This window comes from Pogona vitticeps, chromosome 13 (genome assembly GCF_051106095.1).
Source record: "Pogona vitticeps strain Pit_001003342236 chromosome 13, PviZW2.1, whole genome shotgun sequence".
Classification (NCBI taxonomy): Eukaryota; Metazoa; Chordata; class Lepidosauria; order Squamata; family Agamidae; genus Pogona; species Pogona vitticeps.
In genome coordinates, this window is record NC_135795.1 from 10,783,005 (window position 1) to 10,809,412 (window position 26,408).

The 26,408-nt window shown below is 44.2% G+C and overlaps 1 protein-coding gene across 1 annotated transcript; it reads right to left on the reverse strand.

Annotated features, from left to right (window-relative positions):
* NPTX2 (neuronal pentraxin 2) lies at positions 1-25,737 on the reverse strand. Its single transcript, XM_020799612.3, has 5 exons — positions 25,002-25,737; positions 14,621-14,837; positions 9,365-9,609; positions 5,892-6,071; positions 1-4,039 (listed from the first exon to the last, which is right to left on the reverse strand). Exons 1-5 carry the CDS (start codon positions 25,431-25,433, stop codon positions 3,812-3,814), a joined length of 1,302 nt encoding a protein of 433 aa, XP_020655271.2. The 5' UTR covers positions 25,434-25,737; the 3' UTR covers positions 1-3,811.
* Between the last annotated feature and the right edge of the window lie 671 nt (positions 25,738-26,408).

Consider the following 26,408-nt stretch of genomic DNA (forward strand, 5'->3'; position numbering starts at 1 on the left):
TTTTTCCATTATGGTTGAAAAACACTACTGCTTTGTGCTTGCTGTTGTTGTTCACAAAACTTTAAAAACTTTTTAAAGGGATCTTGGGACTACAACTCCCAAAATCCCTCGGCCAGCAATATAACTTTCCCAAGCTTGTTTTTGGTAGCTCCACTTGAAAAGTTCTTTTTGTTTTAATTTTTAATCCAGGACTTGGATAAGTACTGCTTGGTGGCATTAGTACTGCTTGATGCTCATACAGAGCCAGAAACAGTGGGTTTTTTTTCTCTCCAAAATTAGTTGGAAGAGGCAGATTTTTTGGTGCCAAGAAAGGGAAATTGATTCTTTGTTGTTGAGCTTCTGACTCACTGGCCACCAGAATGTGGTTGGTTTGGGGGCACGATGCAGGTAAGACACGGAAGGGGGAACTTTGTTCACTTAGCTGGCGGTGGTCAGCCTCCTAAGCCTCAGTCTACACCTCAAACTACAGCAGCACATGCATGAAGGAGATGTTTGAGAAAGTCCTTTCAATCCCATGGCGTGTCGGGCTCACTCTCCGCCAGGGTAGCAAATCAGCTTGTTAGTGGCCCTGGCTGCTCTTCAGACAACGTTGGGCTTTAGGACAACGACATTTCTGTTCTCCCAGAGTTCTCTTCCCTGCTAAGCATTGTTCCTCCCCTCTTTCCTGCTGAAGACAGCTGCTCTTATCTGTGTTTCCCCATTTAACCCTGCCTTCTTCAGTAACTGGCCTCTGACTGCTGCAGCCTATTACAGACCATAGCTGTCTCCTTTCTCCATCTTGGTTGTAACTGTGCTTGTATGTTGTCCCTCAGGCTTTGGGGGATGAATAAAAACAGGGCAGGGACCGTCCATATACACTTCATGTATGGGGAGAAGAGGGGTGTCCAAGGAGAAAACTAGATGTTATTTCCAATCAGACCAAAGATATCAACAGGGCTTCCTCGGTACCATACCTTTGTGGCCTGGATTCTGGGCCATCACAGTCCTGACAAAACTTAAAGGCAAAATGTTCTATCTCCTCACTCAAGAAATTGACCTGATTCATAAACTCATATGGACTATTTCTGAGCATATATGTTTGAATTAGGAGTGTTATTCTAGAAGGGGCAGAATCTGCTTTTGATCATCCTAGAGTGCAGGAGATGTAATAAGGGGCTCAAGAAGTCAGATTTAGGCTGGATATCAGGAAAAAAATTCTTAACTGTTAGAGCAGTATGACTGGAACCAATTATCTTGGGAGGTGTTAGGAGTTCTCCAACACTTGAGGCATTCAAGAGAAAATTGGACCACCCTCTGCCAAATCTGCTTTGATTTGGAGTCCTGCACTGAGCAGGGGGTTCAAATGGATGGCCTTATAGGCCCCTCCCAACTCAATTATTTGATGATTCTATCTCTCAGCCTCTTGGTCTTCAGAAACTGGGGCAGGGAAAAGAATCACCTTTTCTCCCTGTGCTGGAATTTCCATCTGTAAGACTTTTCTCCTGAGATATCTCTTGGGAAATCTCACTCTCTCAGGCTTAATGCCTAAACAGGTCTCAGTCTGGACTACTTTGCCGTCTTGTCTGTAGTACCAGACTGGGCAAGGCGATGTCACTCAGGAGGCTCAGAATAAATCAAAGCACAATACAGTGGTGCCCCGCATAGCGATGATAATCTGTTCCGGAAAAATCGTCGCTATATGGATTCGTCGCTATACGAAATTTTAAAAAGCCCATAGGAATGCATTAAAACCGTTTAATGCGTTCCTATGGGCAAAAAACTCACCATTATGCGAAAGTCCTCCATCCGGCTGCCATTTTCACTGCCCGGTAAGTGAGGAATCTGCGCAAAAACACAGCGGGTGGCCATTTTTTTTACCCGGTGGCCATTTTGGAACCGCCGATCAGCTGTTCTAAAAACATCGCTATGCGAAAATCAGTAAGTGAAACAGCTTACCGATCATCACAAAGCGATTTTTTACTATCTAAATCGTCGCAATGTGATCGCTTTTGCGATTGCAAAAACTTAATCGCTATGCGGATTTGTCGTTAAAGGGCGCCCGTTAAGCGAGGCACCACTGTATACATCACATACTTCACAAAAGTGGCTCTATAAACTTGACCTAGACATTACATGGCCAACACAGGATTATTAAGCCTATGTGAGCCTCCTTACAGCCATGTGCATACCATATTTGCACTAGAGAAACACAGCAATTTCTCTGCTTGCTATGTCCCTCAAGATTCCCAAGCTCTTGTGGCTTCTCCACCCAGACTCCAAAACCCAAAAGCATCATAGGTGTGAAACAGGTGGAAGGTATGGGGACTGTGGGCAGGAGGGAGAGGGAAGTTCCTTGAGTGCAATGCAGTAGGCAGAGGATGGGCTAAGTCCCCTCTTCTCTGTAGCCACTTCTCCCTTCTAAATAGCCATACATGTTAGGCTAGGTGTATCAGCCTCAAAGGTGGGAGAGTTTTGAGCCATTATAATATAATAATTCATTCAACTTCATCCTTGCAATCACTGGCATTACTAGGCACTTGGGAAATTTGGGACCCAGGTCAATAGGGGCACAAATCAGCACATCAAACTGGACATGACAAAATATGTATCTCTGTACTATACAGATAGGAATAGATCCAAGGACGGGGAAATAGAATCGAGACTATACACCCATAAGCCCAAGCCTAGCAATGCCCCTGACTGCCATGATTGTGCTTTATTTGACACTATATTTAACCATGTCCTGTTAGAAGAGAGTTCATTCTGTCACTTGACAGGGATGAAATGGGTGCGGGGGGCACTGTTTTTTGCTCCAAAATACTGCTCCAGTGCCAACTGAAGCTAGTGCAGATATTTCTCAAATGGATCACAATAATATTGGGAACCAATCCACCCCATTAAATCAGCCTTCCTCCACCTGACACCTTCCAGCTGTGCTCAACTACAACCCCCATCTTTCCCAGCCAGCATAGCCATGGGCCATGTTTGTTTACTTATTGTGTATCAGTTAACATGCATATCCCGTCTTTCCTTCAATGAGCTTAAGGCAGGATAGGTGGCCTTCCTCCCCACTTTACCCCCACATACACACAACTACAGTAGCTTGTGAAGTAGATCAGCCTGAGATAGAGAACATGTCCAGCCAGAGGTCACCCCATGAGTTTCAACAATGGTCCCAATCCTAGTTGTGTCCTCTTAACCCAGCCGAGATTGGTGATTCCAATTTCAGAAAGGTGGTGAAGCCATCCCAGCTGTTAGTTTAATGGAGCTCTCCAGGGTCCTGAACATATATTTGGGATAGTGTTTCAGCACCCTGGAGAGCTCCTGTACAATTCGAATTACGCTCCAGAATGGATTCACCAACCCCATGAAAGTGCATTCCTCAACCCCTAACTGATCTACTACACTGCCCAGTAGATGATGCTGCAGATGTTGGCCAGGGAAGGCATTGGCAGTCAAAGTTCAACACATCCAGTGGTCACCATGTTAGCAAACAGAGCTCGATTGTGTTTAAAAGTCATGCCAGTAACACTGACACAAACACTCAGATCTGCCATAAATGCTTTCTGCAGGAGCTCCACTGAAAAGTATCAAAAGCTAAACGAGAAACACAGAAGTGAGCTAAATGCTCACAGTGGTTTCAGTGGCACTGGTGCAGATGTTCCCCCCCCCCGTGAGATCTGCATCCTGTACATTTTATCTCTTTGTTTTGGTACCCTGGCAGTGGAGTCAGTCATAACTCAAGGAAGCAAACAGAGGGCATAAAGAGCATCAGACCTCAACAGAGATTGTCTCAATAAAAACGGGGCACTTTGATGGGGAACGGGCATGGCTATAAATCGAGCAGCCGCTCTTCGCATGTCTCCACAGGCAGCTTAGATGCACCTCCAAAGACATCCACGTTGTTGTCAACCCAAGGGATGATATTGCCAGGCATGTTGGCGGAGCAGTTAGCAATAGTCATGATGTCTTCGGGTTTCAAGACCCGGTCCCAGATATTGAACTGGCTCATCTCCCCAACAAACGCTTGAGTGGCATCAAACCTTCCTCCAACAGTGTCCTGCAGGTATAAGAAGACACACGGTTCAGTTCATTGAAAATGGAAAGTTTTGTCTTGCCTTGTCCTCAGAAGCAATAAAAGGGTTCAGCCAGTCTTTTTATACAACTCTGCAGGATATACTGTATGTAAGAATGGGAAAGCTGCATTACCTTGAATCAGAACATCAGTTCATCTGGCCCAATACCTGCTTGATAGCAATGGCTCTCCGGGGATTTTTAGCCCTACTCTGAGATCCCTGAAATTACACCATGGTCCCCTATCCAAGTTGCAACCAAGCCTAACTTCTGCTTCGATTCCACAATCTGATGAAAGCAACCTGTTTAGGTGGTGCGATGGAATTAATCTGGAGCAGTCAGGCATAGAATTGTACTGTGGATGCCACAGTCTTCATTTGCTTAACTACACAAAGTTTGTTTGTTATGATTATATCCTGCCCTTAAAAACAAGGGAGAATGCCATGCTTCTTGGGTCAGGTCAAAGAACTATCCTGAAATGGCTAACTAGTTGACTAATAGCATCTACTGGCCGCACTGTCGAACCAGCAGGATGTGAAGGCCACGGGAGCTACTTGAGGGCCAAACCATGGAAGATGGATAAGAATCTTCCCCATTCTTATCTTGACAGCAGCACTGGAAGATAAAGAAGCTTGGGAGATAGTAACCGGGCCAAAGTCATTCAGGGAACTTCAGTAACAAGTAGGGATATGAACCCATGTCTCCCCAAGTCCGTTCTGACACACTAACCACCACACCAAACTACTCTGTTTACTGGCAGCTCTGAGAGGGGGTTCTAATAGACTCTGAAACTAAATTTCAAAGCTCTTCTCTCCCTCAGCCACCCCACAGCTGAAAATCTTTCATAGAGAGAGGACGAGACATCTTTTCCTCCTGCCGCATTTCCCTGCGGAGAACATTTCTTTTACAAAAATACTTTTTTGCACAAGTCAGATACAGATAGAGGTCGAACGCTACGCTTATGCCCTAGATGTGGCTGAAACCTGAATTACTAAACAAACCAGCTTGATTCAAGTTAGTTTGTAAGAGGTCAAAGTGGAATGGCTAGACCCGGTTCCAGGGGTAAAGCAAAGCAGATTTGCAAAGCGATTCAGATCGAGGACGCAGAACGTAGCTGGTACATCAGTCTCTCTGAACGTATTTTTTAAAAAAAACATAATTGAAAAAGTGCCTGCCAGACAAGCCTCTGAATATAACTCTGTGAAATTTGGCAAGTTTATTTCTCTCTTGGCTGCCTGGTTCAGGCATCTGGCTGTGGAGCGAGAGGTTGGAGTTCGATTCCCCACTGTGCCTCCTGTATGTAGAGCCAGCCTGTGTGTCCTTGGGCAAGCTGCATAATGCCAGGGCACCTCCGGGGAAAGGGAATGGGAAACCACTACTGAGACCTCTCTACCTGGTAAACCCTGGAAAGGGTCAATATAAGTCCAAACTGACTTGGCGGCAGACGACAAGGATGATATTCCCCTCTTTGGGCTGTCTCATGCCCCTCATTGTCGTAACAAAAAAAGGTGACAGCCATTTCGGTTTTCCAACGAAGGTAAGTGGGAGGCTTTACAAATCGATTCAGATCTCAAAGAGACATTTCATCAGATGGGTCACAAGTCACGTGGGACCAAAACGGGAGAACGCACACAGAGATCTAATAAATGCTAAATGGCATACTTATTAAAAAGAGGGGGAAATCCTCGTGCCCTAAAGAAGGAAGTGTAAGAAAAGGAAGGTGGTAGAAATGAAGAGTGCTTTCAGAGATAGGAAACTTTCAAAAACTACATCTCCCAGAATGCCCCAGCCCCAACCCAACATGTCCTGCCTCTGCCTATTCCTGGCCGGCTACTCACCTGCTCCTGTCCAAGGATCAGAATCCCTCCAGGTTTAATGGGGTGCCAAGGAGCTAAGTTGTCCCCAGTGCCGAGCTTCTCTCCATCCTGGAAGGCTTCCCACATCCCATCCCTCGTTGTCCACGTGACACAGATATGGTGCCATTTCCCATCACTGATGAAGAGGGGAAGCTGGGCCACCTGCCGGAGAAAATGGCGGACGCGTCATGGAAAGGTTCATGAATGCCAGACTGGAGGCAACGGAGAGACACAAGCTTTTCTATAAGGATCTGAGTAGGAATTAATTTGTCCTCAAAAAACAGTCTGCATGCTTACAAAATACTCTAAATAGGACACACACACATGGTGACTGGAAGGGCCAATATACAGTATTATTCTGAAAATCGTAATATAGCAGAAAAAACAACTTTCTTTTTTTCCCTTCTTTTCTCTTTTTCTCCCCCCGTCCCCTTTTCTTTTTTCTTTCTTTCTTTCTTTCTTTCTTTCTTTCTTTCTTTCTTTCTTTCTTTCTTTCTTTCTTTCTTTCTTTCTTTCTTTCTTTCTTTCTTTCTTTCTTTCTTTCTTTCTTTCTTTCTTTCTTTTTCTTTCTCTCTCTCTCTCTCTCTCTCTCTCTCTCTCTCTCTCTTTCTTTCTTTCTTTCTTTCTTTCTTTCTTTCTTTCTTTCTTTCTTTCTTTCTTTCTTTCTTTCTTTCTTTCTTTCTTTCTTCCTTCCTTCCTTCCTTCCTTCCTTCCTTCCTTCCTTCCTTCCTTCCTTCCTTTCTTTGCCTCATCTTTTCTTTGTATTTTCAATCAAAAGTGTAACACATTTATTTTCGGTAAGTGTACCCAAAGGCACAATATTCCAGCTCAGGGATCAGAAAAATGGCATACATCAGTCTACAAGGTCTGGACAGTCAAAACCTAATATTAGCATATCTAAGGCATGAAACCTGGGCCTTCTCTCCAGGTGAGCCCCTTTTAAGGTGTTTGTAAGGCTTGAGTCCTGATGTGGGACTTCCAGAAAGAATTATGGGGCTTGTAGTCCAAAACACCCAAAATGCATATCCCTATTTAACACTGTTCTTTAGGAAAGCAGACAGATCAGGAGATTGACAGAGTTGCGCAGGAGCTCCACCCAACAAGCTGCTCTGTGCCCAAATAAAAGGCACACAGATCAGAGCTGACCCATCCTGGAGGTGCTCCAAGCCACTCTGTGTCCATGAAAGTGTCTGCGTAAAACAGCTGGAGAACCACAGGTTGAGAACCATAACTCCAAGGACTTCTTTAAATCTCATGGGTGGTGTAGCTTTAGATACAAATCTAAGATGTGGCATGTAAGCAGCAAAAAGTGTGAGTCACATTGGTACATTCTTCAAAGGATCAGACCCCCCAACAGACTGCATTAATCCTGTGAGATAGGGGCAGCTACCACTGATCATGCTTGCTGGTGGCTTATGGGCATTGTAGTCCAAAAGAGGATTTTTTTTTTTCAAGCTGTGGGAAAGACTCATATATTTGCCTTCCAAATCCTTGTAGCTGGTTCTAGATTTACAAAGACTCCTTGTGGTTATCCAGTGAAAGAAGGAGTGCTTTTCGGCTATGCTCAGAGACCCTATCCTTTAGAAATGTCACACCGTTTAGAAGGCAAAACCCTGGTGATAAAAATCAGATTCTGTGCCAGACTCCATTTAAACCCTGTAGACATGAATTTTGCATGGCTGCAACTTCAGACTGATGTATATGTCTCTTAGCAACCCCCTTTACAACACACCCAGGGATTCAGTGTTTACGAAACTATCACAATACAGTAGCTAACCTTGCATCTTCTCCTGCTTATTTCTCCCCAGCTCTTTGCTTCTTCCGGCTGGGAATTATTTTAGCTCCATTTCAAACAGATCGGTTACTGCCTCGATCGATAGCTAAGTGACTTAACGGCACACTTTCTGAACCGCTAAAAACAACAAAACCCTGCTTCAGCTAAAGGAGTTATCCTTTGCAGAATGATTCAGCAACTGGAGCTTCGCAACACAATCAATCGATTGGTATAATGCTCAGCCGAAGAAGCAAAAAGAGCCCTTCTGGATCAGACTGAAAGCTTCTCAGGTTCAGCATCTGTTTCCATGAGGGAAGCCCATGAGAAAAATATGTCCACGGGCAACCCTCTCATTCGCTTTTTCCAGTCAGAGAAAGCAAGTGAGTATTAGTGGCTGATTACCTGAATCCCCTCTTGATCGTTGTCTGAACCTTATAGGATCTACCCAATGTGCTCAATCATATCCCCAAATAGTTTCAGCACCTAGAGGTAAAAGGTAAAGGTTGCCCTTGACATTTAGTCCAGTCGTGTCCGACTCTAGGGCGCGGTGCTCATCTCCGTTTCCAAGCCATAGAGCCAGCGTTTTATCTGAAGATAGTTTCCGTGGTCACGTGGCCAGCACGACTAGACACGGAAAGCCGTTACCTTCACCACCTAGAAGAGTTCCTTTAATAACCTGGAGCCGGATCAGTTTCCCCAAAACATCAACAAGGGTGTCATCCGTCCCCTTAGTTTCCCACCAAATAGTATTGAGAGGCATGGTTTATATATCCATCATCATTAGTAATTATTTATCATCACACCATCCACAAATGTGTTCAGTTCCTTTTTAAAGTCATCCAAGTTGATAGTCATCGTATGACCTGCGAAAGTACATTCCTCTGTTTGACTCTGGATTGTGTGAGATAATACTTTCTTGGATTTGACCCAGAGCTCAATTGCTTGTGTTTTCCTACAACTCCTAGAATTCCAATCAACGTAGCCACTGTCTATACTAGCTGAGGCATTCTAGAAATCTGTGATCAAAAAAAAAAAAAAAAAACGTATACCAGGTTTTGCCTGAGAATATCTGTGCTGATGCAAGAATCCAGTGCTCTAAACCGGAGATTGACAACCTTGGGTCCCAAAACATCCTTGGACTGCAACTCCCAGAAGCCTTCACTACCGGCTGTGCTGGCCGGGGTTTCTGGAAGTTGTAGTCCAAGAATATGGGGGTCAAAGGTTGGGAACCACTGCTCTAAACACCAAGATGCTTGTGAAATGTATTCATATTTTTCTTGGCGTTTTTCATGTTTTACATTGTGAATCCAGTACAATGGTTGTCCAAGTTGGGGTGGTGGTGGACTACAACTTCCATTATTTCCCACCCAGCTGAGATAGTGCTTCTGGGAGATCTGGTCCAAAAAAATGGAATCAGGGCATGCTCTGATTGTGAGTACCTTGTCTGACTGCTCAAGTAGATGGCTCAGTGCCTATTGATTTATTTTAGCCTTTGATAATCTCCAACCTTAGGGGAGGGGCTTTGGAGAGTGGGAGGAGCCTCTCAACAAATGTTGACTTTTTGCAGGCTGGATCGGAGGCCTCAACAGGTCAGATCGGGTCTGTTTGGCTATGGATTCCCATCTACCACTATGGGAAATTTCTTTTACCTTGACGAGCCCACATGCCATCGTGTCCTCACCTTGTCATTAATCAGCAGCTCAATGGGGTTGTTCCCCCATTCAATCAGCACCACTTCATTGGCCTGTCCAGGGACCGCATAAGAGAAAGGCGTCCCTATACCGGGGGAGGCACTGGATTTCAGCCACAAGCAGACAGTGAAGGCATACAGCTCAGGCAGTGTCTTCTTGATCTTCCCATACAAGTAATTGGTCCGAAGTGGGAGGGAGACTTTAAACTCATCCGGTGATTTAAAGGCGCTGGTACCTAGAAACCAAAACCCAAAGGAAAGAAATGATCACTGCACCGAACCAACAGGGCTGACCAGCAAATAAAGACACGTCTCTGGACAGGTTGTACAAGTCATACGCTTGGATCCAGTGGAATTGTAGGCTGGGACCCAATGGATCTCACGCTTTCCCCAGAACTGGCAATCTACCCCTTCCTCTTCGATCACCTCATTAATCCAGAAAATCTGATCAAGAGGACAAGAAAAACCCTCTAGAGCAAACTTGGGCACCCCAGAATCCAGCACCAAAAGTGGAAGAGGAAGAGAGCCCAGTTTCACAAGTGTCGGGTGGTGCAATGTTCTCTAGATGGTAGCAATTAAAAGAAATAAAGGCATTGTGCCTTCTTTTTCAGATGATGTCGTAAGCAGTTCTTGACCAGTGCAGGGACACTTCCCCCCTCCAAAAGTTTGGGATGAACTCCCCTGCTTTGTCTGTGATCTACCCCCTAGATTATGTATATCCTAAAACACAGAGGCCAAATCATACCGTTAGACCAAAATATATTTCCTCCTCTTAAACCAGGTCTTCCTGCAGGCAATACAAATTGATCCATGCTATCTGCCTGAGATATCAGACATGGAGACAAAAGGATACTATCTCCCAGTTCAAAACAAAAGCAGTCCAATTTGCTCAGACACAAAAGAAGCTCCTGTTAGAATAAACCATTTTTTGGTCTTCAGGGTGCACTGCTTCTATATATGGAATCACCACTTCATCTAAGAAGACCTTTAGAAGTTAACTTACTCTGCTCACTTAAGTGCATCCCCCCCCCAACCATACTTGAGGTCTGGAGACAAGGAAAGTGCTTACAATTCATTCCTTGGATTCTATCTTTAGAAAATCTGCCCTCTTATTTGTCAGCAGGTATTTATTTATGTTTGTTATTATTTTCTTACAGCTCTTCTGCCCTGAAGCTCAAGTTGCTCGCCTCTTCCTCATTTGCTCCTTTTTGCAACCCACTAAAGTGGGTCAGATAGAAATGGAGAGCGACTGGGCCAAGATCACCCGGTGAGTTTCAGAGCTAAGGAGGGACTTAAACCTAAACTGGACCTCCCAAGTTCCATTCCAACATCTAATCTTCAGATCACATTTAGACTTAAGAATTAAGTGCCTTGTCTCTTGTGCCCGGGTGCAAACCCAATGGGACTTACTTCTGAACAGATATCCATAGAAATGCAAGATTTAAAAAAATGTTTAGGGAAAATTTTCACTAATAAAAATGGTGAGTCCAGATAGGTATGTGCTGTTTCTCCAAGCAATATTATAATCGTCACTAAAAATGTGTGTGCTTCCAAAGTCTGGAGGTGCAATCATTATTTTTTCTGAAAATACCATGGTCCATGCCTTTTAATCCTGTAAATACTCTTAGGTCAGTGGTTTCCAACCACAGCTACCCGAAAACCCCGGCCAGCACAGCTAGTAGTGAAGGCTTCTGGAAATTTTAGCCCAAGAACATCTGGGGCCCCAAGGTTGGGAACCACTGCGCTAGATAAACAATCCACACTGCCTTATGCTGTTGAAAATTAAAACAGAAAAAAAATGATTATGCATATTTCTCCCGTGCTATATCTCCCTCACCATATGCACTTGAAGTCTAAATACACAAGCTCTAGCCGAGCGTGCAGTTTTGCAGTAATTAAATCTAAGGATCTGATTAAATGATTAGGATTAAGAGTGTCCCCCAGTGGCACTGCGAGTAATCCACGGCAAAGGTTGCACATTTCAGACAGGATAGGCCTGCGTCAAGGTCTGTGAAAGTTGACAACGGGGAAGATCAGCAATTAATTAAAGAGATGGGTGGGAGGAAGACGTTTAGCTTGTCCCACAAATTTCTGAAAGACAAGGTAGGGAAAGTTTTCTGGATGGTAATGTGGATCCATGTACTGTATTTATTTCTTGAGAACTGGATCCAAATATTAATTTCTAACAGAACGGGCCTGTTGAATGACTGCTCACGGTTATTTAAGCCCCGTTGATTCAAGAACTTAAATCCAGTTGCTTAGCTTATCAAGGAAGGATCCGAGGAGTCGATTCCGCCATGAATTCCATTGGTTCAAATAGGCCCACTCTAGTTGCAATTTACTATGCTAAAGTAAGACACAACTAGAGTAGTTCAATTCGAATCAATGGAACTTGCAAACGACGGACTCACGAAACTGCCAGTGGTCCAGTGGGCCTACTCAAGTGCAATTTGCTATGCAAAGCAACACGGGTTCAGGCAGTAGATTTCCTCTACTCTGAATTGAGAACTGGAGTTAGAATAATAATAATAATAATAATAATAATAATAATAATAATAATAATAATAATAATAATAATAATAATAATAATAATAATAATAATAATAATAATAATAATAATAATAATAATAATAATAATAATTTATTGTCATTGTAAGTATATACACAGTATACCCATACAACGAAATTCACAGACACCCAGAGACCAGACACATGCACAAACATAAAATTCCCCAAACACTCCCCACCCACTAAAAGTCCCCCACTAAAAATACAAACATCTACACCGCAGGCCAAGTAACACAGTCCAACTAATTATTCACTACTGGTGGTCTTTAAGCTCATTATTAATTGCAATTATAGCTCTGGGATAAAAACTATTTAGAAAACATGTGGTCTGAGTCTTAATTGTTCTATATCTATATGAATTATATGTATATCCATATTTTTGGCCTTTATACCCATTTTTCCACGAGTAAGCTCAAGATAAAATATATGGCTGCACTCTTCATTCCAATTTATTCTCACAACAACCTTTTGAAGCAGCCCAGCACTCCATGGACTACGTTCCATGGGCCATCAGAAAACAACCCGGGGTCTTACTTATTTGGGTCTCTATATGTAGACACAGCAACAGGATTATGGTCTATGAGTGTAAGACACTGGTAGAAAATGGAATCTGTAAACCAGGCCATCAGCCAATGTGAAAACCAGTGGTATGTAGTGGTTGAACTTTGGGCTAGGATTTAGGAATGCTAAGTTAAAATCCTGGTTCATCCATAGAGCTCCCTAGGTGACTTTGGGCCAGTCCATATCTCTCAATGTAATCTACCCTTCAGGATTGTTATGAAGATGAAAATGCAACAATGAAAGCTACCCAACCTGCATTTTGGGGAGAGGGAACTCAAGCACATGCTTGAATCACGCAGAACTTTTTCCCAGAAGCCAGAACTTTTCTACATGCTTGATGTAGACTTCCTCATAATTCGGCAACACTCCTACTCCAACTGCAACAGATGCTTCGCAATTGCCCATCTTCTCTACCCTTTTAGAAAAATAGATGCCGTGGGAGTCAGACCCGGCCATCATTATAGGAAAGGAGGGAGGAACGTAATAAACGAAAAGAAAGTCTTGGCAGCTATGATTCATAGATCTCAACAGCTGCGTAAGCCGACGGGGAAGACGCATTTTGTAACTTTTCATGGAGCAATGCTATTAACTGCCTATTGAACTTTCCATCATCTGTGCATCGGAACTTACACATTTCCCCCCACCTCTCTCATGTGGGTTACTTCCGATGACTGTGCAATTTACCATCAATGCATTTGACGGTAAATGCCCTGTAATTTTTATTTCTTCTTTGATTGATAACGGGGGGACACCAAAGCAGCCTCACCAAAGAATGGACTGTGGACCCATTTGTGCATCCAAAAGCACTCTGTCAACTGAGCCTTCCCCTTCAGCAGCACATTTGTCTTGCTTTCAGCTCAAACAAAGGTTGATTCATTGATTCATGAACTGACTGATTGAAGATGATCTTTTAAAGGCTGTTCCAGAAACGTTCCCCGGATTGTTTGGAAACATGGCATCCTTAACTGGTATCAGCATTTCAGAGCCCAATCCATGCCAGTACTCTAGTGGTACAGAGAGATAATGTAGACACTATTGAGAAGGAAAGGGCACTGTACATAGAAGATGTTGCTTTCTCTCCATGCCGTTGTGACTGGATATATGTTTAGAAATGATGGGCAAGCAGACAAGGAAGAAGGACAGCAGTGTTTGGGGACTGTGAGAGGTCATTCTTCGTCCCCCTTGTTGTTTTTCATCTACATTGCCTTTTCAAAGTTATATTACGTCCACATTCCCCCACTCCACCCCATTGGCCCAAGTTATATCGTACACTGCTAGGGGTGAAATCCAAAGCTTGGAGGAGTTACTTTCATGGCCTACCGCACTGAAAGGGTGATTCTAGAAACTACTGACCCAAAAAGCAACTTCTCCATAGCTCTGCTTGAATCCCTGCACAGCAGGATTGAGGAACCTTGAGCCCTTGGTATGTTTCTAACCTTACCTCTTAGACATCACAGCTCTCATGGCCAGTGGGAAAAGGATTTGGGATGGGGAAGCCCAAAGCATCATGGCAGTCAAAACTTGGCCATCCAGATGTATAAGCTCAGCTTGCTAAATGAACTCGAAGTTCCCAGCCAAATCAAGTACAGTGGTGCCCTGCTTGACAACGATAATGCGTTCCGTTAATATCGCTGTTAAGTGAAATTGGTGTCAAGCAAAAAAAACCCATTGGAATGCATTGAAAACTGGTCAGTGTGTTCCAATGGGGAAAATATCTGATCGTCCAGCAAAGATCCTTCATAGGGCTGCCATTTTGGGATCCCTGTCTTGAGAACAATCGATCCGGAAAACAGAGGGGAGCCATTTTGCAAACCACCGATCAGCTATTTCTAATCGTCGTCTAGCAAAAAAACAGTTCCTGAAGCAGAGAACTATTCATCGTAAAGTGAAAAAAACCCATAGAAACATTGTTTTGCGATCGCTATAGCAATCACAAAAAAGTCATCGTAAAGCGATTTCATTGTCAAGTGGGGTCATCATCAAGCAGGGCACCACTGTACCAGGATTCCACAAGGAACATGGAGGCACATCCAAAAGATGTTCTGGAGAACAACACACACATACATACATACATACAAACAAACAAACGAGACGTCCCCCCTTGGCAGTCACCATTACCTCGTTCTAACTCAGACACACGTTCGAGGAGTGCATTCAAGGCTGCTTCCGTCCTTTGCCGATGGGTAGAAGTTTCATTATGAAGCAGGGACTTCTCGTTCTCCAGTTCTGCCACTTTGGTCAAAAGCTGGCGCTCCAAATCGCCAAGCCTCCTCTGAAGCATGTCTCGGAGATCGTTGGGCAAGGCAGCAAATGAGACATTGGCCCGGAGCTGGTGCTTTAAAGTGGAGAGAAGGGACACCATAAACCACAGATTATTGCCAATCAGTCCCACCTAATTACATACTTTTTTATTATGTGTGTCTGTATCTCAAATACAGATTTCTATTAAAATATTGAAAAAATCTCTCCCCACTGCCCCAAGCTCTGGGTGATATATAAACACGGGATGCAACTTCTGAATGCATATACGGTATTTAGCCACACAACTTTAAAAGAATCATCAAGCTGGAGGCAGGAAAGATGCTCACCTAAGATCCTGTAAGGATGCTGCTAGCCAAAATAGCCAGCATCAGACCCAACGGGCGAATAATCCAACCTATATTAAGCAGCTTTTAACAGATGTTAACTCTGGTAGGGTGCTCCTTAGATACTTAATCTGCAACAGCCCATCCATATCTTTTAGAGAATCATCAGTACAAAGACACAAAGCAGTATTTGTAGAACAGAAGGACTTAAGAAGAACGTTTCTGAATTAGACAGGAGGCCCACCTAATGCATCATGTGTTGCTGTTACTGTTATGAGCTTACAAACAGACACAAGTTCTTTAGTCTTATCTCAATTGGGCTGCTAAGCAGGGTCAGCCCTGGGAGAACATCAGGGAAATCCTGGAAGGACCAGAAAAGGATCATGCTGGGAAGCCCATAGATCCATGGCCAGAAGGTCAAAGCTAACTATATTGGGAAGTATTGCCAACTATGACTGGCAGCAAATGGCTAAATTGATTCAATGTGCTGTAAGTCTGATTTCTGTATCCCTGATCAGATCTTGCCAGGGGTGGGTTGTGGACTGGAACAGGGAAAGCACACACACCCTAAATGTCTGGGGTTTGGCCCCCTGTCATGAGCTTTTATTCATAGTGCTGAATTACTTGCGTATGGGAAACCCACTAGCAGGAACTGAGTAACCAGAGCAGCTGGCATAACACCTAAAAATCTCAGATGTGCTTTATAGCATGAAAATTTTAACAGTAAAAACCTTTCTTTCTTTCTTTCTTCAGTTATTTATTTATTTATCTATCAGTTTGTCTATTTATCCATCTGTCTATCCATCTGTCTATCCATCTATCCATCCGTCCGTCCGTCCATCATCTATCTATCTATCTATCTATCTATCTATCTATCTATCTATCTATCTATCTATCTATCTATCTATCTATCTATCTATCTATCTATCTATCTATCTATCTATCTATCTATCTATCTATCTATCTATCTATCTGTCTGTCTGTCTGTCTGTCTGTCTGTCTGTCTGTCATCTATCTGTCTATCTGTCTATCTATCTATCTATCTATCTATCTATCTATCTATCTATCTATCTATCTATCTATCTATCTATCTATCTATCTATCTATCTATCTATCTATCTATCTATCTATCTATCTATCTATCGTGGGTGGTTTACAGCATAGCAATATAAATAAAACCACAAGCAGACCGCAATAAAATAGAAAAAGCTGACCAATCCCAGTCAAACTGAATTGGCTTGACTATTTCCAAAGGTTTTGTTTCCAGGCAAAAACTTTAATAAAACAGCAAAACATCAAGCTGTAGCACTCTCTACGTGGGACTTCCCTTGAGGTCGATCTGGAGACCACAGCGGGTCCAGAATGTGGCTGACAGGCCGGTGGTGGGTGTGAACAAGTTTGGATCACATCTCACCAGCCCTGACTCACCTGCGCTGGTTACTTGTGACATCCCGGGTCAAGTCCAAGGTTGCGATGCTCACTTATAAGAAGACCCTCCTTGGTTTGGGACCACGTTACTTGTCTGAGTACCTTTTCCCAAGGTCACCTGCCTGCACCACCAGGGTTACAGTAGTCAACCCTGGAGACCACCAACACATGGACCAACATCCTGAGGGCTCCTCCATCCAGGTAGGGAAGGAGTTGGACAATAAGCCTACTCTGATTAAAGGCTGCGCTGGACATGGTTGCAACCTGGGAATATTCAGACTCATGCTACCTCTTCAGGTAGGGCTGCGGAAACGTCTTGTTTTTAACCCTGGACAGCCATTGACCAATCAGCATGGACAAAACTAGTCTAGAGGGACCAAGGATGTGACTCAGTATCAGACATCTTCCCACATGATTGGCATGTCAATCAGTGTAGGTAGAAAAACACGGATTTTTCTTCACGCTTACTTTGCCACCGCCCCTATTAGAGGGCTGGTAGGCGCTATTTTAGAGAGCCAGTATGATGTAGTGGCTTGAGCAATGGCTCCCACCCTTGAATCCCCTGATGTTCTTGGACTAAAACTCCCACAAGCCTTCACCAATAGCTCTGCTGGTTTCTGGGAGTTCTAGTCTAAGAACATCTGGGGACCCAAAGTTGGGAACCACTGATCTAGTGGATAGAGTGATGGGCTAAGACTCAGGAGACATGGTTCAAATCCCTGCTCAGACATGGAAATCCACAAAGGGTGACAATGGTAAAAGTACTCCTTAAATATCTCACTTTCCTTGAAGGCCCTATGAAGGTTGCTACAAGTCAAATGCAATTTGCCAGCTTATAACTGCGGATCAATTGTCATCTAGCTTTACGGGTCATGCTGAGTGGTCTTTTGACCTCATGGAATATTTCCTATGTACTTTCATAGCCTTATGGATGAAGCTTCAGCTCCTTGACTCCAGGTCCTACCTGCCCCAGCCAACATAGCTAATAGTATGGGATTGTAATGATGGCCAATATTGCCCCATCCATTCTATAGAAAAAAAACCACATGCACATGTTCAGACATTGCAGAGCTGGAAGGGATGCTATGGATCACGGAGTTCAGCCCCTGTTAAGGAAGCACAATGGGGAACTGAACTCCCAACCTCTAGCCACAGACCTAAACCACTGAGCTATCCAGCAGCTTACATAGTCTAACAAAAACCAGCATGTCCTCATCAAAGTACTAGATTCCCATAGATCAGTTTTGGGAAAACACTTGAAGCTTCCTTAGTAGATCTGTTTAGCCCAGTATTTGTAATCTTTGAAGGGTAGGAGCCCTACGGGGTCAGAGGCAAGATTCCTTTCTACCACTTGAGATTCTGGCAATTAAACAAGACGTCTTCTGTACACCAGGCATGTCCTCACTGGGCTACAGCCCCACTGCAACACAACGTGTAGCATTTGTGATGGTCTCCCATCCAACTGTTAACCAATTCTGGGCCTGCTTAGGTTCTAAAATGAGATAATATAGTAGGACTATGGTATCCATAGGGGAATCAGTTCCAAGACGCGCACCCAATGGATGCTGAAAAACACAAAAGGATCAAATGCTAAACATTGCATGTTCTCTCGCTCCCTCTAATGGCCAGTTCTGGCAACTACACCCTGGAAATATGTATCAATATGGATTTCTGGGTGGTTTTATTTAGTATTTTCAGGCAGTGGATAAGTGAATCAGTGGATAGTGATCCCATGGATGGGGGGGTTCTACTGTTCTGGATAAAATGATGGCATACAGAACACATGGCGTGGGGTGGGTGGAAGAGAGATCTGAATCTTATTTCTTTTCTACACCGAACCACTGACTTTACTTTCTTTTACAGGGCTCAGTGCCTCACCCAGCCAACCACCACCCAGCTTCTATTCTGTTGGATCAGAACTTTTAAAAGGTGCAGGGAAACAAGAATAATGACTGAAACCAAGATATATACAAATGGGGGAAGCCTCCCTAACCCCCATGAATCAAAATGGTTACCCAGTTCTAAACATTGATTAGGAAGGCATGCACGTACTCTTTATGCACAGAATGCATGACAGTACAATTTATTCATGACAGAAGTGGAAGGAAGGGTGCTTTCACAGCAAATGGAACCACCAGAAACATAGGGGGTGGGGGTTTGGAGGAGATCAAAGTGCATTTTGTATAGAGAAGGGGCTGTTAGACATCTGAAAGAGAAATAACATATTTCACATGAACATTCCCTTCCTAAATATATATTCTCTTATATAAAACCTATCAATCTAATAAAAGAGTAGTTCTTGACCTTGGGCAATCCAGGTGTTCTTGGACTGCAACTCCCAGAAATCCTGGTCACCACCAGCGGGTGGTGAAGGCTTCTGGGAATTGCAGTCCAAGAACATCTGGTTTACCCAAGGTTAGAATGCACTGATCTAGGACAATGGTTCCCAACCTTGTCTCCCCAGATGTTTTTAGATTAAAACTCCCAGGAATCTTTACCATTAGCTGTGCTGGCCAGGATTTTTGGGAGTCTTAATCCAAGAACACTTGGGTTACCCAAGGTTAATCATGGTGATAAGAGTTAGATTCTGTATAGTTATTTAAGACTGATTTTATATTTTAGATCCCTTTCAATTTGAAAAAAAAACAATGCAGATTACGATATTGTAATGTTAAAAACACACACATTGGGGAAAAAATGAAGTGATAAATAAATAGAATAGGGCAAAATAGGAAAACAGTAAAATATTTCACAGAAATCAGATAGATTAATGATCAGGAAAATGCCTGAGAAAACTGGTCTTCTGTTGTTCATAGACTCAGCTTACATTCTCGATCCTTCCTTGTCCTACTCAGGAAGATGATTCCATATGATGAGTAATGTAAAGAAGGGCCGTCTCCAATCCAAGGACCTTTACTAGATCATAGTCTGTTTAGCAGGAAAGTGGTGGGTAGTGACTCTGATTTCAAGGCGGCAGCACCTCCGCTTCAGGTTTTCATCCAAACTTTGCATGAGCTATCCTGGGGAACTGAGCCCTGTTGCTAAAATAGGTTCAATACTGTGGAAAACTCCTTTAAGGTTTGGACTGAAATTCACAGCGGATTCACTGCGCCCATACAACTGAAGTCCACAACCCCCATTGAAGCAAGGCCTTTGCTCGCTTGCTCTTATGTTCTGTAAAGTGTCAGGACTAGGAAGGTCCCTATGAAAGAATGTTGTTTCTTAGATAACTTGGTCCTTAGCTGTTTTACAAACCAGTATTGTGAAGATTAGTAATTCTTATAGTAATCACGGGGGGGGGGGGTCTAGCAATGAGATCCGGAGGTCAAGGAATGGGTTAGTTCTCTAGGAGGGGCATCACAAGTGGAGAACACATGGCTCTCCATCTGTTTTTGTGCTGCACCTCCCATCATTTCTTACCAGCACAGCCAATGGTGAAAATTCATGGGGGTCACATGACTCCCATAGTCACAACATCCAGAGAAGAGCAGCTTCCTTGGCCCCTGTTCATACAAACACTTTGAAACGGGCTCAGCAAGCAACTGGCAACCAGTGTAGGCATCCTACATCAATGAACTGAAGTTATCCAACAACATATCCGATGAGCTTCAAGGACCCTTAGAAGCTTGCTTATTGCTACAGATAGCAGCATCATTAGGTCTGGCAACTATAGACATTTGCTGGAGGAAGAGAAACATTCAATGTCTTGTTGACGATCAGCCGTGAAAGGATTCATCAAATACCCACTGGAGGCACATCTGATCATACTACAGCTGGCACAGCTGTATGGTCTAGCATCGAGAGATACATAGATATTTTATTTGTTTATTTTCTTTATTTATATCCCTCCATTTCTTCCAATAAGGCAGTGGTTCTTAACCTTTGTTACTCGGATGTTTTTGAATTGCAACTCCCAGAAACCCCAGCCAGCACAGTTGGTGGTGAAGGCTTCTGGGAGTTGCAGTCCAAAACTCCTGAGTAACCCAAGGTTAAGAACCAGTGTAATAAGGGACCACAAGGCAGCATACATCAGTTAAAAAAACAGATAGACAAATACAGTGGGGTCTTGACTTGAGAACTTAATCCGTATTGGAAGGTGGTTCTCAAGTCAAAAAGTCTGTAGGTCAAGTCTCCATTGACCTACAGTGCATTGAAAACCGATTAATCCCGTAACAGGCCGTTTTTGTTCCATTTTGGTTTTTTTCTGGTCTGTAAGTCAAATCTCAGTCTGCAAGTCAAACCTAAATTTTGCGGCCAGAGAAGTCTGTAACTCAAAAAGTCTGTAAGTCAAGCCGTCTGTAAGTCAAGGGTCCACTGTAGGTATCAGACACATATAACACAAACACACGTGTGCACATGTATACAGCTAAGTTGCTGATGGGTGCACAGTATCATCATCATATGACTCTGATGCTGAAAGACTGGCATTGGTTGCCAGTTGTTCCCTGAGCCCAATTCAAGGTGTTCATATTAACCTTTAAAGCCCTAAACACTTTTGGACTCAGCTATGTACTGGACTACCTGTTTTGTTATGAGCCTGTCCAGACTTTAAGATCTTCAGGAGAAAAACCTCTCAAAAATAGCAACAATTTCAGAAGCTCACCAAAGAAGCCTGTGGGAGAAGGCCTTGTCAAGGCACTCCCTGCTGGATTGCAATCTGTTTCCACAATGACTGAATTTAAGAAGGGTTTTTAACCACATCTTTTTTAAAAAATTAAAAGTTTTAATGTATTTATTTGATTTTCATGGCTGTACAATGGAGTTCATTTGATTTTTTTTAAGCTTAAAGTGGTTTCATCTGTTTTTATTCCTTTAGGCAGTCTGTAAGCCTCCTGGAGGGCCACCTTTTAGAGGAAAGGTGGGGTATAAATGCAATAAATAAACAATAATTATGCTGTACTCTCAACATCAGCTACACCTTAGAGCAGGTTCTCCCAAAATAGTATTCCCACAGATCAGTTGGAAAACAGTTGAGGTGTGTTGCTCTAAGTCAATGGTTCCCAGCCTTGGGTCCCCAGATGTTCTTGGACTAAAACACCCACAAGCCTTCACTACTACCTCTGCTGGCCAGGATTTCTGGGAGTTGTAGTCTAAGAACATCTGGGAACCCAAGTGGGGAAGAGAAAATACAGTCTATGAATAGGATCCTGACTATCTGAGACTTTGTAGATTAAACCATGCTTACTAAGGTTCCCCAAAGCCAACTTTTGAACGTTGAACGTGGTTCACATTACAAAAGAGATGGCTAATACCAGGACTCTCAAACCATTCTGTTCTACAGACACTCGTCTAGCGATCGGAAAGACATTGGGCCAGATAAGCTGACCTCTCGTGGGCATTCAGGTTTTATAATAAAGCAGACACCATTGAACCTGATCAAAAGAAGCAAATACCTATATTCCAAACTCTGTGTAGTTTACAACTTTGGAGAAATTCCTTCTTTCTCTTTTCTATGAAACTGTGGGAAATTTTGGTACTTCACGGTATCAGTGGACCATCCCTGGTCAAAAAGAACTTTAAAGAATCTAGATGCGATATTACTTAGGAGCTTTTCCTCCGCCTCCACATTCCATTTTTCAATATATGACAGGTCTTATTGAAATGTCAGTTCTCTCCGGATAATCAGTTCAATAGCACTTAAAGAATATTCCCCTTTTCTTCCACCTTAGAAGATTGATTACCTTGTATAATATGATAAACATCCAACAGTCAGTCAGAACTTTAGTAGACCAATTGAGCAAATGGGATTTTTCCCCCATCAATGCTTATAAAAGTTGCTTTGATTCTATGGGTCGACTCTTGTTTGGATCAACAATTGGATGTAGCTTGAACTAAACATTCCACAGGTTCTAATCATATGAGATACCCAGCATTCCTAAAAGTGGTGAATATTTTTGTTGACACGCTTCTCAAAGAAAGGAAAAATATTATTGTTATAGACTTTTGATTGATTGATTGATTGATTGATTGATTGATTGATTGATTGATTGATTGATTGATTGATTGATTGATTGATTGATTGATTGATTTGATTTGATTTATACCCCACCCATCTAGTCTAAAAGACCACTCTTGCCAGCTGTCGTCACTTTACTATCCCTGTTCCGTGGTGACAGAGCTACAAGCAAATACTGTACAAGATCCATTACAATGGATCTAATTTTGCACTGATTACGGAAAGCTTTCAGTTCTGTTTTTCAAAATGGCCAGCAGGCTTGGAATGGAAGTATACACTGTTGTAAATAATTTTACATTAGTCAGCATGGGAAGGGGGGGGATTAATGCCTAAAATGTTGTCTTTATCGTCATTCAGTTACAGTTGTCCTTGCATCAGGTGCATGGATTTATAGTCAACAAAGATTTGATTACTACCAAGGCAGCTGATGACTGTATTTATCACTGGGTTTTTTCCCCTTTTATTAATGTTTCTATTTTGGCACCACATGCCAAGGTCATATAATCTGGGATGTGAAGGCTACACTGCAACCTCTTAAAGAGGAGTATTCTTAGTCAGGGTACAGATTAAGAAAAAGAAATGAAATGCAACAAATAAAACCAGCAAAATCTCCCCTCAATCCAATTTGTCAGAAGAGAAACAGATAAAACACTATTTCCATTGAAGGAAAAAAATATTGAATAAAAAAATTTAGTCCTGCAGACTTCGGTTATTGCAATACATTTGTATAATACAAAATTTGTCACAAAAGCACTCCAAATGATTATTTCTTTGAGCAGGGTGGATTAATGTCCTGTTTACACCTACCCTTCCCCCATCTCCACTGTATGCTTGGAATAATTGATAACTTCACTGCAACTGTGCTAATAAAGTTATATTTCATACAGAACGTCAGAATGCGATTTACTTGAAACCAGTGGTCTTTCACATTTAAAAAATAATTAAAGAGGAAAGCATGGCTAAGAATTTCCAAGAAAAGGCACTTGTTTATTGCAGAGTCCCAACAGATGACAACATTGTTAATTGAGCCCCTGAGGATCTATTACTTGTATATTTAGAAGGTGACAAAAAAATCCCCCAAGAACAAGAGCAGCACCTTCAGATGAAAATAATAGAAGCGGCCAAAGAGTAAAAAGGGAGAGAGGTGATCCAGTCTCCTAACCCGATACAGCACCACAATCCATAAAATGAATGAGAATTGTAGGCTAAATGTTAAAATATATAGCAACTGCTTCAAATAAAGGCAACTGTGGGCTTGCTTTTTTTTTTTTAAAGCAAAGTTTCCAAATCCCCACAGACAGGCTGTGAGCCTATTTTCTAGAAGGTTTATCTCAATAACACCTGAATATTTGTTCAACTTTGTGGCAGGGACTGAAGAGAGGTAAAACAATAATCAAACAGAAGAATACTGTGGGTTCATCAAGTCCAGCACTGTATAATGGATAAGCAGGTAGTAACAGGAAAACAGCAAATGGGGTATAACCATCACAGTCACCCTCTCCTGTTGTTTCTCCTACACCTCTAGCAAATGGGGTTCATATGGAACAACTTAGCAGCCATGGTGGTGGAATGTAGTGGTTAGAGCTTTGGAGAGACTGGAGTGTAAACCCTAAGGCTTCCACCATCTCTTGAGAACCTGTTACGGTTTTTCAGCTGAAGGTTGTTACAAGGATAAAGGAGGGAGGGGAAGATGACAATGTAATGATACGAATCACACAATCCTATGCAAAACAGTATGCAATTAAGAGAAGTGAACCCCCCCCATTTGTCTTAGGTTGCTGACTTCATAATAAAGTGCCGTAAGTATCACAACCTAAATCTGCCATTAGATCCCTCCAGGATCTTTCCACTCCCTTGGGGCAGCCCAGACTCACAGAAAACCTTTTTAAAATCCCCACAATAATACTTCTCGTGAGTAAAAATATCAGCAGTCGAGTCACTTTTCCGTCATTCTTTCCAGCTCTAGGCTGTCAACCAGCCTCAAGGGTTCCCTTTCAGCCAACTTTCAGCACCAAGGAGAGCTCCCGGGTGGCTTGCCAAGAAGAACTCAGGACAGCTATTAAAAATAAAATCTATTCTTCCAGGACCGCCACTAAGCTCGGGAGGAAAGGGGAAAGGGTGAAGAAGGGGAGGGAAAGATCTCAACGCCCCCCCCCCAATACACACACTGGTCAGAAGCTCCATGCTTTGCACCCAGGGCTGTGAAACGTGTTTTGCTGGCCTGAACCCAGCCATACACGTTCCTGAAGACCATCTTTTCCAACCCCACCACGCCAGCTTGAGGAACATGGAGAGATCTCACTGTTCGCTGGCCAGCTCCGGACCTCAGCAACAGAAGGAAAGTCGTGAGACCCCGGGACAGCAACCAGTGACGGCTGCCCCGAATCACCCAAAAAGCCGCCTTTCAGCACCACGGACAGCGCAGGACCCTCGCTTCCCCGCCTAAGTAACTTTCAGCACCGCGGAGAGCTCCTGCCCCGGTGGCGCCGCTGCTTCGCTTCTTACCCCGGAGTCCCACCCGAACCCTCACCTCCAGATTCTCCAGGCGATCCTTGAGGGTCTGCATGGTGCGGCTGAGCTGGTCGATGATCAGCGCCGGATCGCGGGGCAAGTCGCCCATGGTGTCCTTGCCCTTGGCGACCTCCTTCTTCCAAGCGCCGGTGCTCTCGCAGCGGCCGAGTTTGTCGGTCAGCTCCCGGATGGTCTCCCGCTGGGTGCCGATGGTCTCCTTCTGCTGGAGGATGGTCTCCCGCAGCTGCAGCACCGTCGCCTTCAGCTCTTGCTCCGGGGGTAGCCCGCCGCCTTGCATCGGGATGGGGGGCAGCGGGCAGCCCGGGTTGGCGGCATCCAGGGGGAGCGAGGTGCACACGAAGCGGCTCCCGGGGGGGCTCTCTTGGGCACCCGATGCCCCCCACGCCCAGGCGGCCAGCCCTGCCCAGACGGGCAGCAACAACAGCAGCATGCCGGACGGGGAAGGGGATCGGGACCGGGAGGCGGACGAGTCTGTTTACTTCGGGAAGGAGAGGTGACTCCACATCGGGCCGGCGCGAGAAGAGCGGAGCGGCACCTCCGGGCTGAGCCTGGCTGGGCGATCGGGACTGGCGAGGGAGCGCCCAAGTTCGGTAGCCAAGTCCCCGCGGAGCTGCTGGCCGAGAAGGAAGCCGCGGAAGGACGGGGAAGAAGCCAGAGACGCGGGGCCAGCCAGCGAGCCAAGCCGAGAGGGGACCCGATCCGTCTCCCCAGCTCCTTTGGCGCGCCCGAGCCTTTCTCCCAGCGAAGTGGCTGGTGCGCCTCTTTAAAAGCCTGAGCCGGGTAAGCCGCGGGAAAGGAAGAGGGCGGGGGGGGGGGGGAGGAAGTGTAGTGGGGGGGGGGGAGAGAGAGAGAGATCTAGGGCAGCGTGAAGCTGGTTGGCTACAAGTCCGCGTGATGCCTCTTCCTCCCCCCCCCCCACATACACACACATACACGTCCCTTGGAGGCTTGGAAAGCTAGTTGCAGAAGGAAGCGAGGGGGGGGAGGAGGGGGGAAACAGCGGGAAGCCTTTTGATTGGTTGCCCGAGGGCGAAAAGGGTGGGAGAGAAAGATGGAGGGGGGGGGGAGTCCGTGCGTAAAGCGCGGGAGCCCAAGGCTTCTTGCCGCCTGAGCCGAATAGAGACGCCGGAATTGGTTGCCCGAAGCGCAGCAGTCAACAGCAGAAGGGAGTGTTGTTCCCTGCCGGGATCCTGTTGGGAGACTCGCAACTGCTCAAGTGGAATCATGGAAACGCCAGTGGGGAATCGCCCGTCATTAACGAGCTGCTGTTGGCGTCCCTGATCATGAGCCAGTCACATGACTTGGGGGGAATGAATAACCAGGGATCCGCAACTCTCTAATTAGCAACCAGGGGCCACTGCAGTTTGCGGTTACAAACCGGCGCTGGTGTAAATCGCCATAAACC

Bases quoted from the DNA above. Each gene is read 5' to 3' on its own strand.
- NPTX2 (XM_020799612.3), bottom strand. From the start codon at position 25,433: ATGCTGCTGTTGTTGCTGCCCGTCTGGGCAGGGCTGGCCGCCTGGGCG. The intron at 9,610-14,620 runs GTAATGGTGACT...TTTGGTTTCTAG, and splicing joins TGTGTCTGAGTTAGAACGAG to GTACCAGCGCCTTTAAATCA. The intron at 6,072-9,364 runs GTGAGGACACGA...TTTCTCCGGCAG, and splicing joins AGCTGCTGATTAATGACAAG to GTGGCCCAGCTTCCCCTCTT.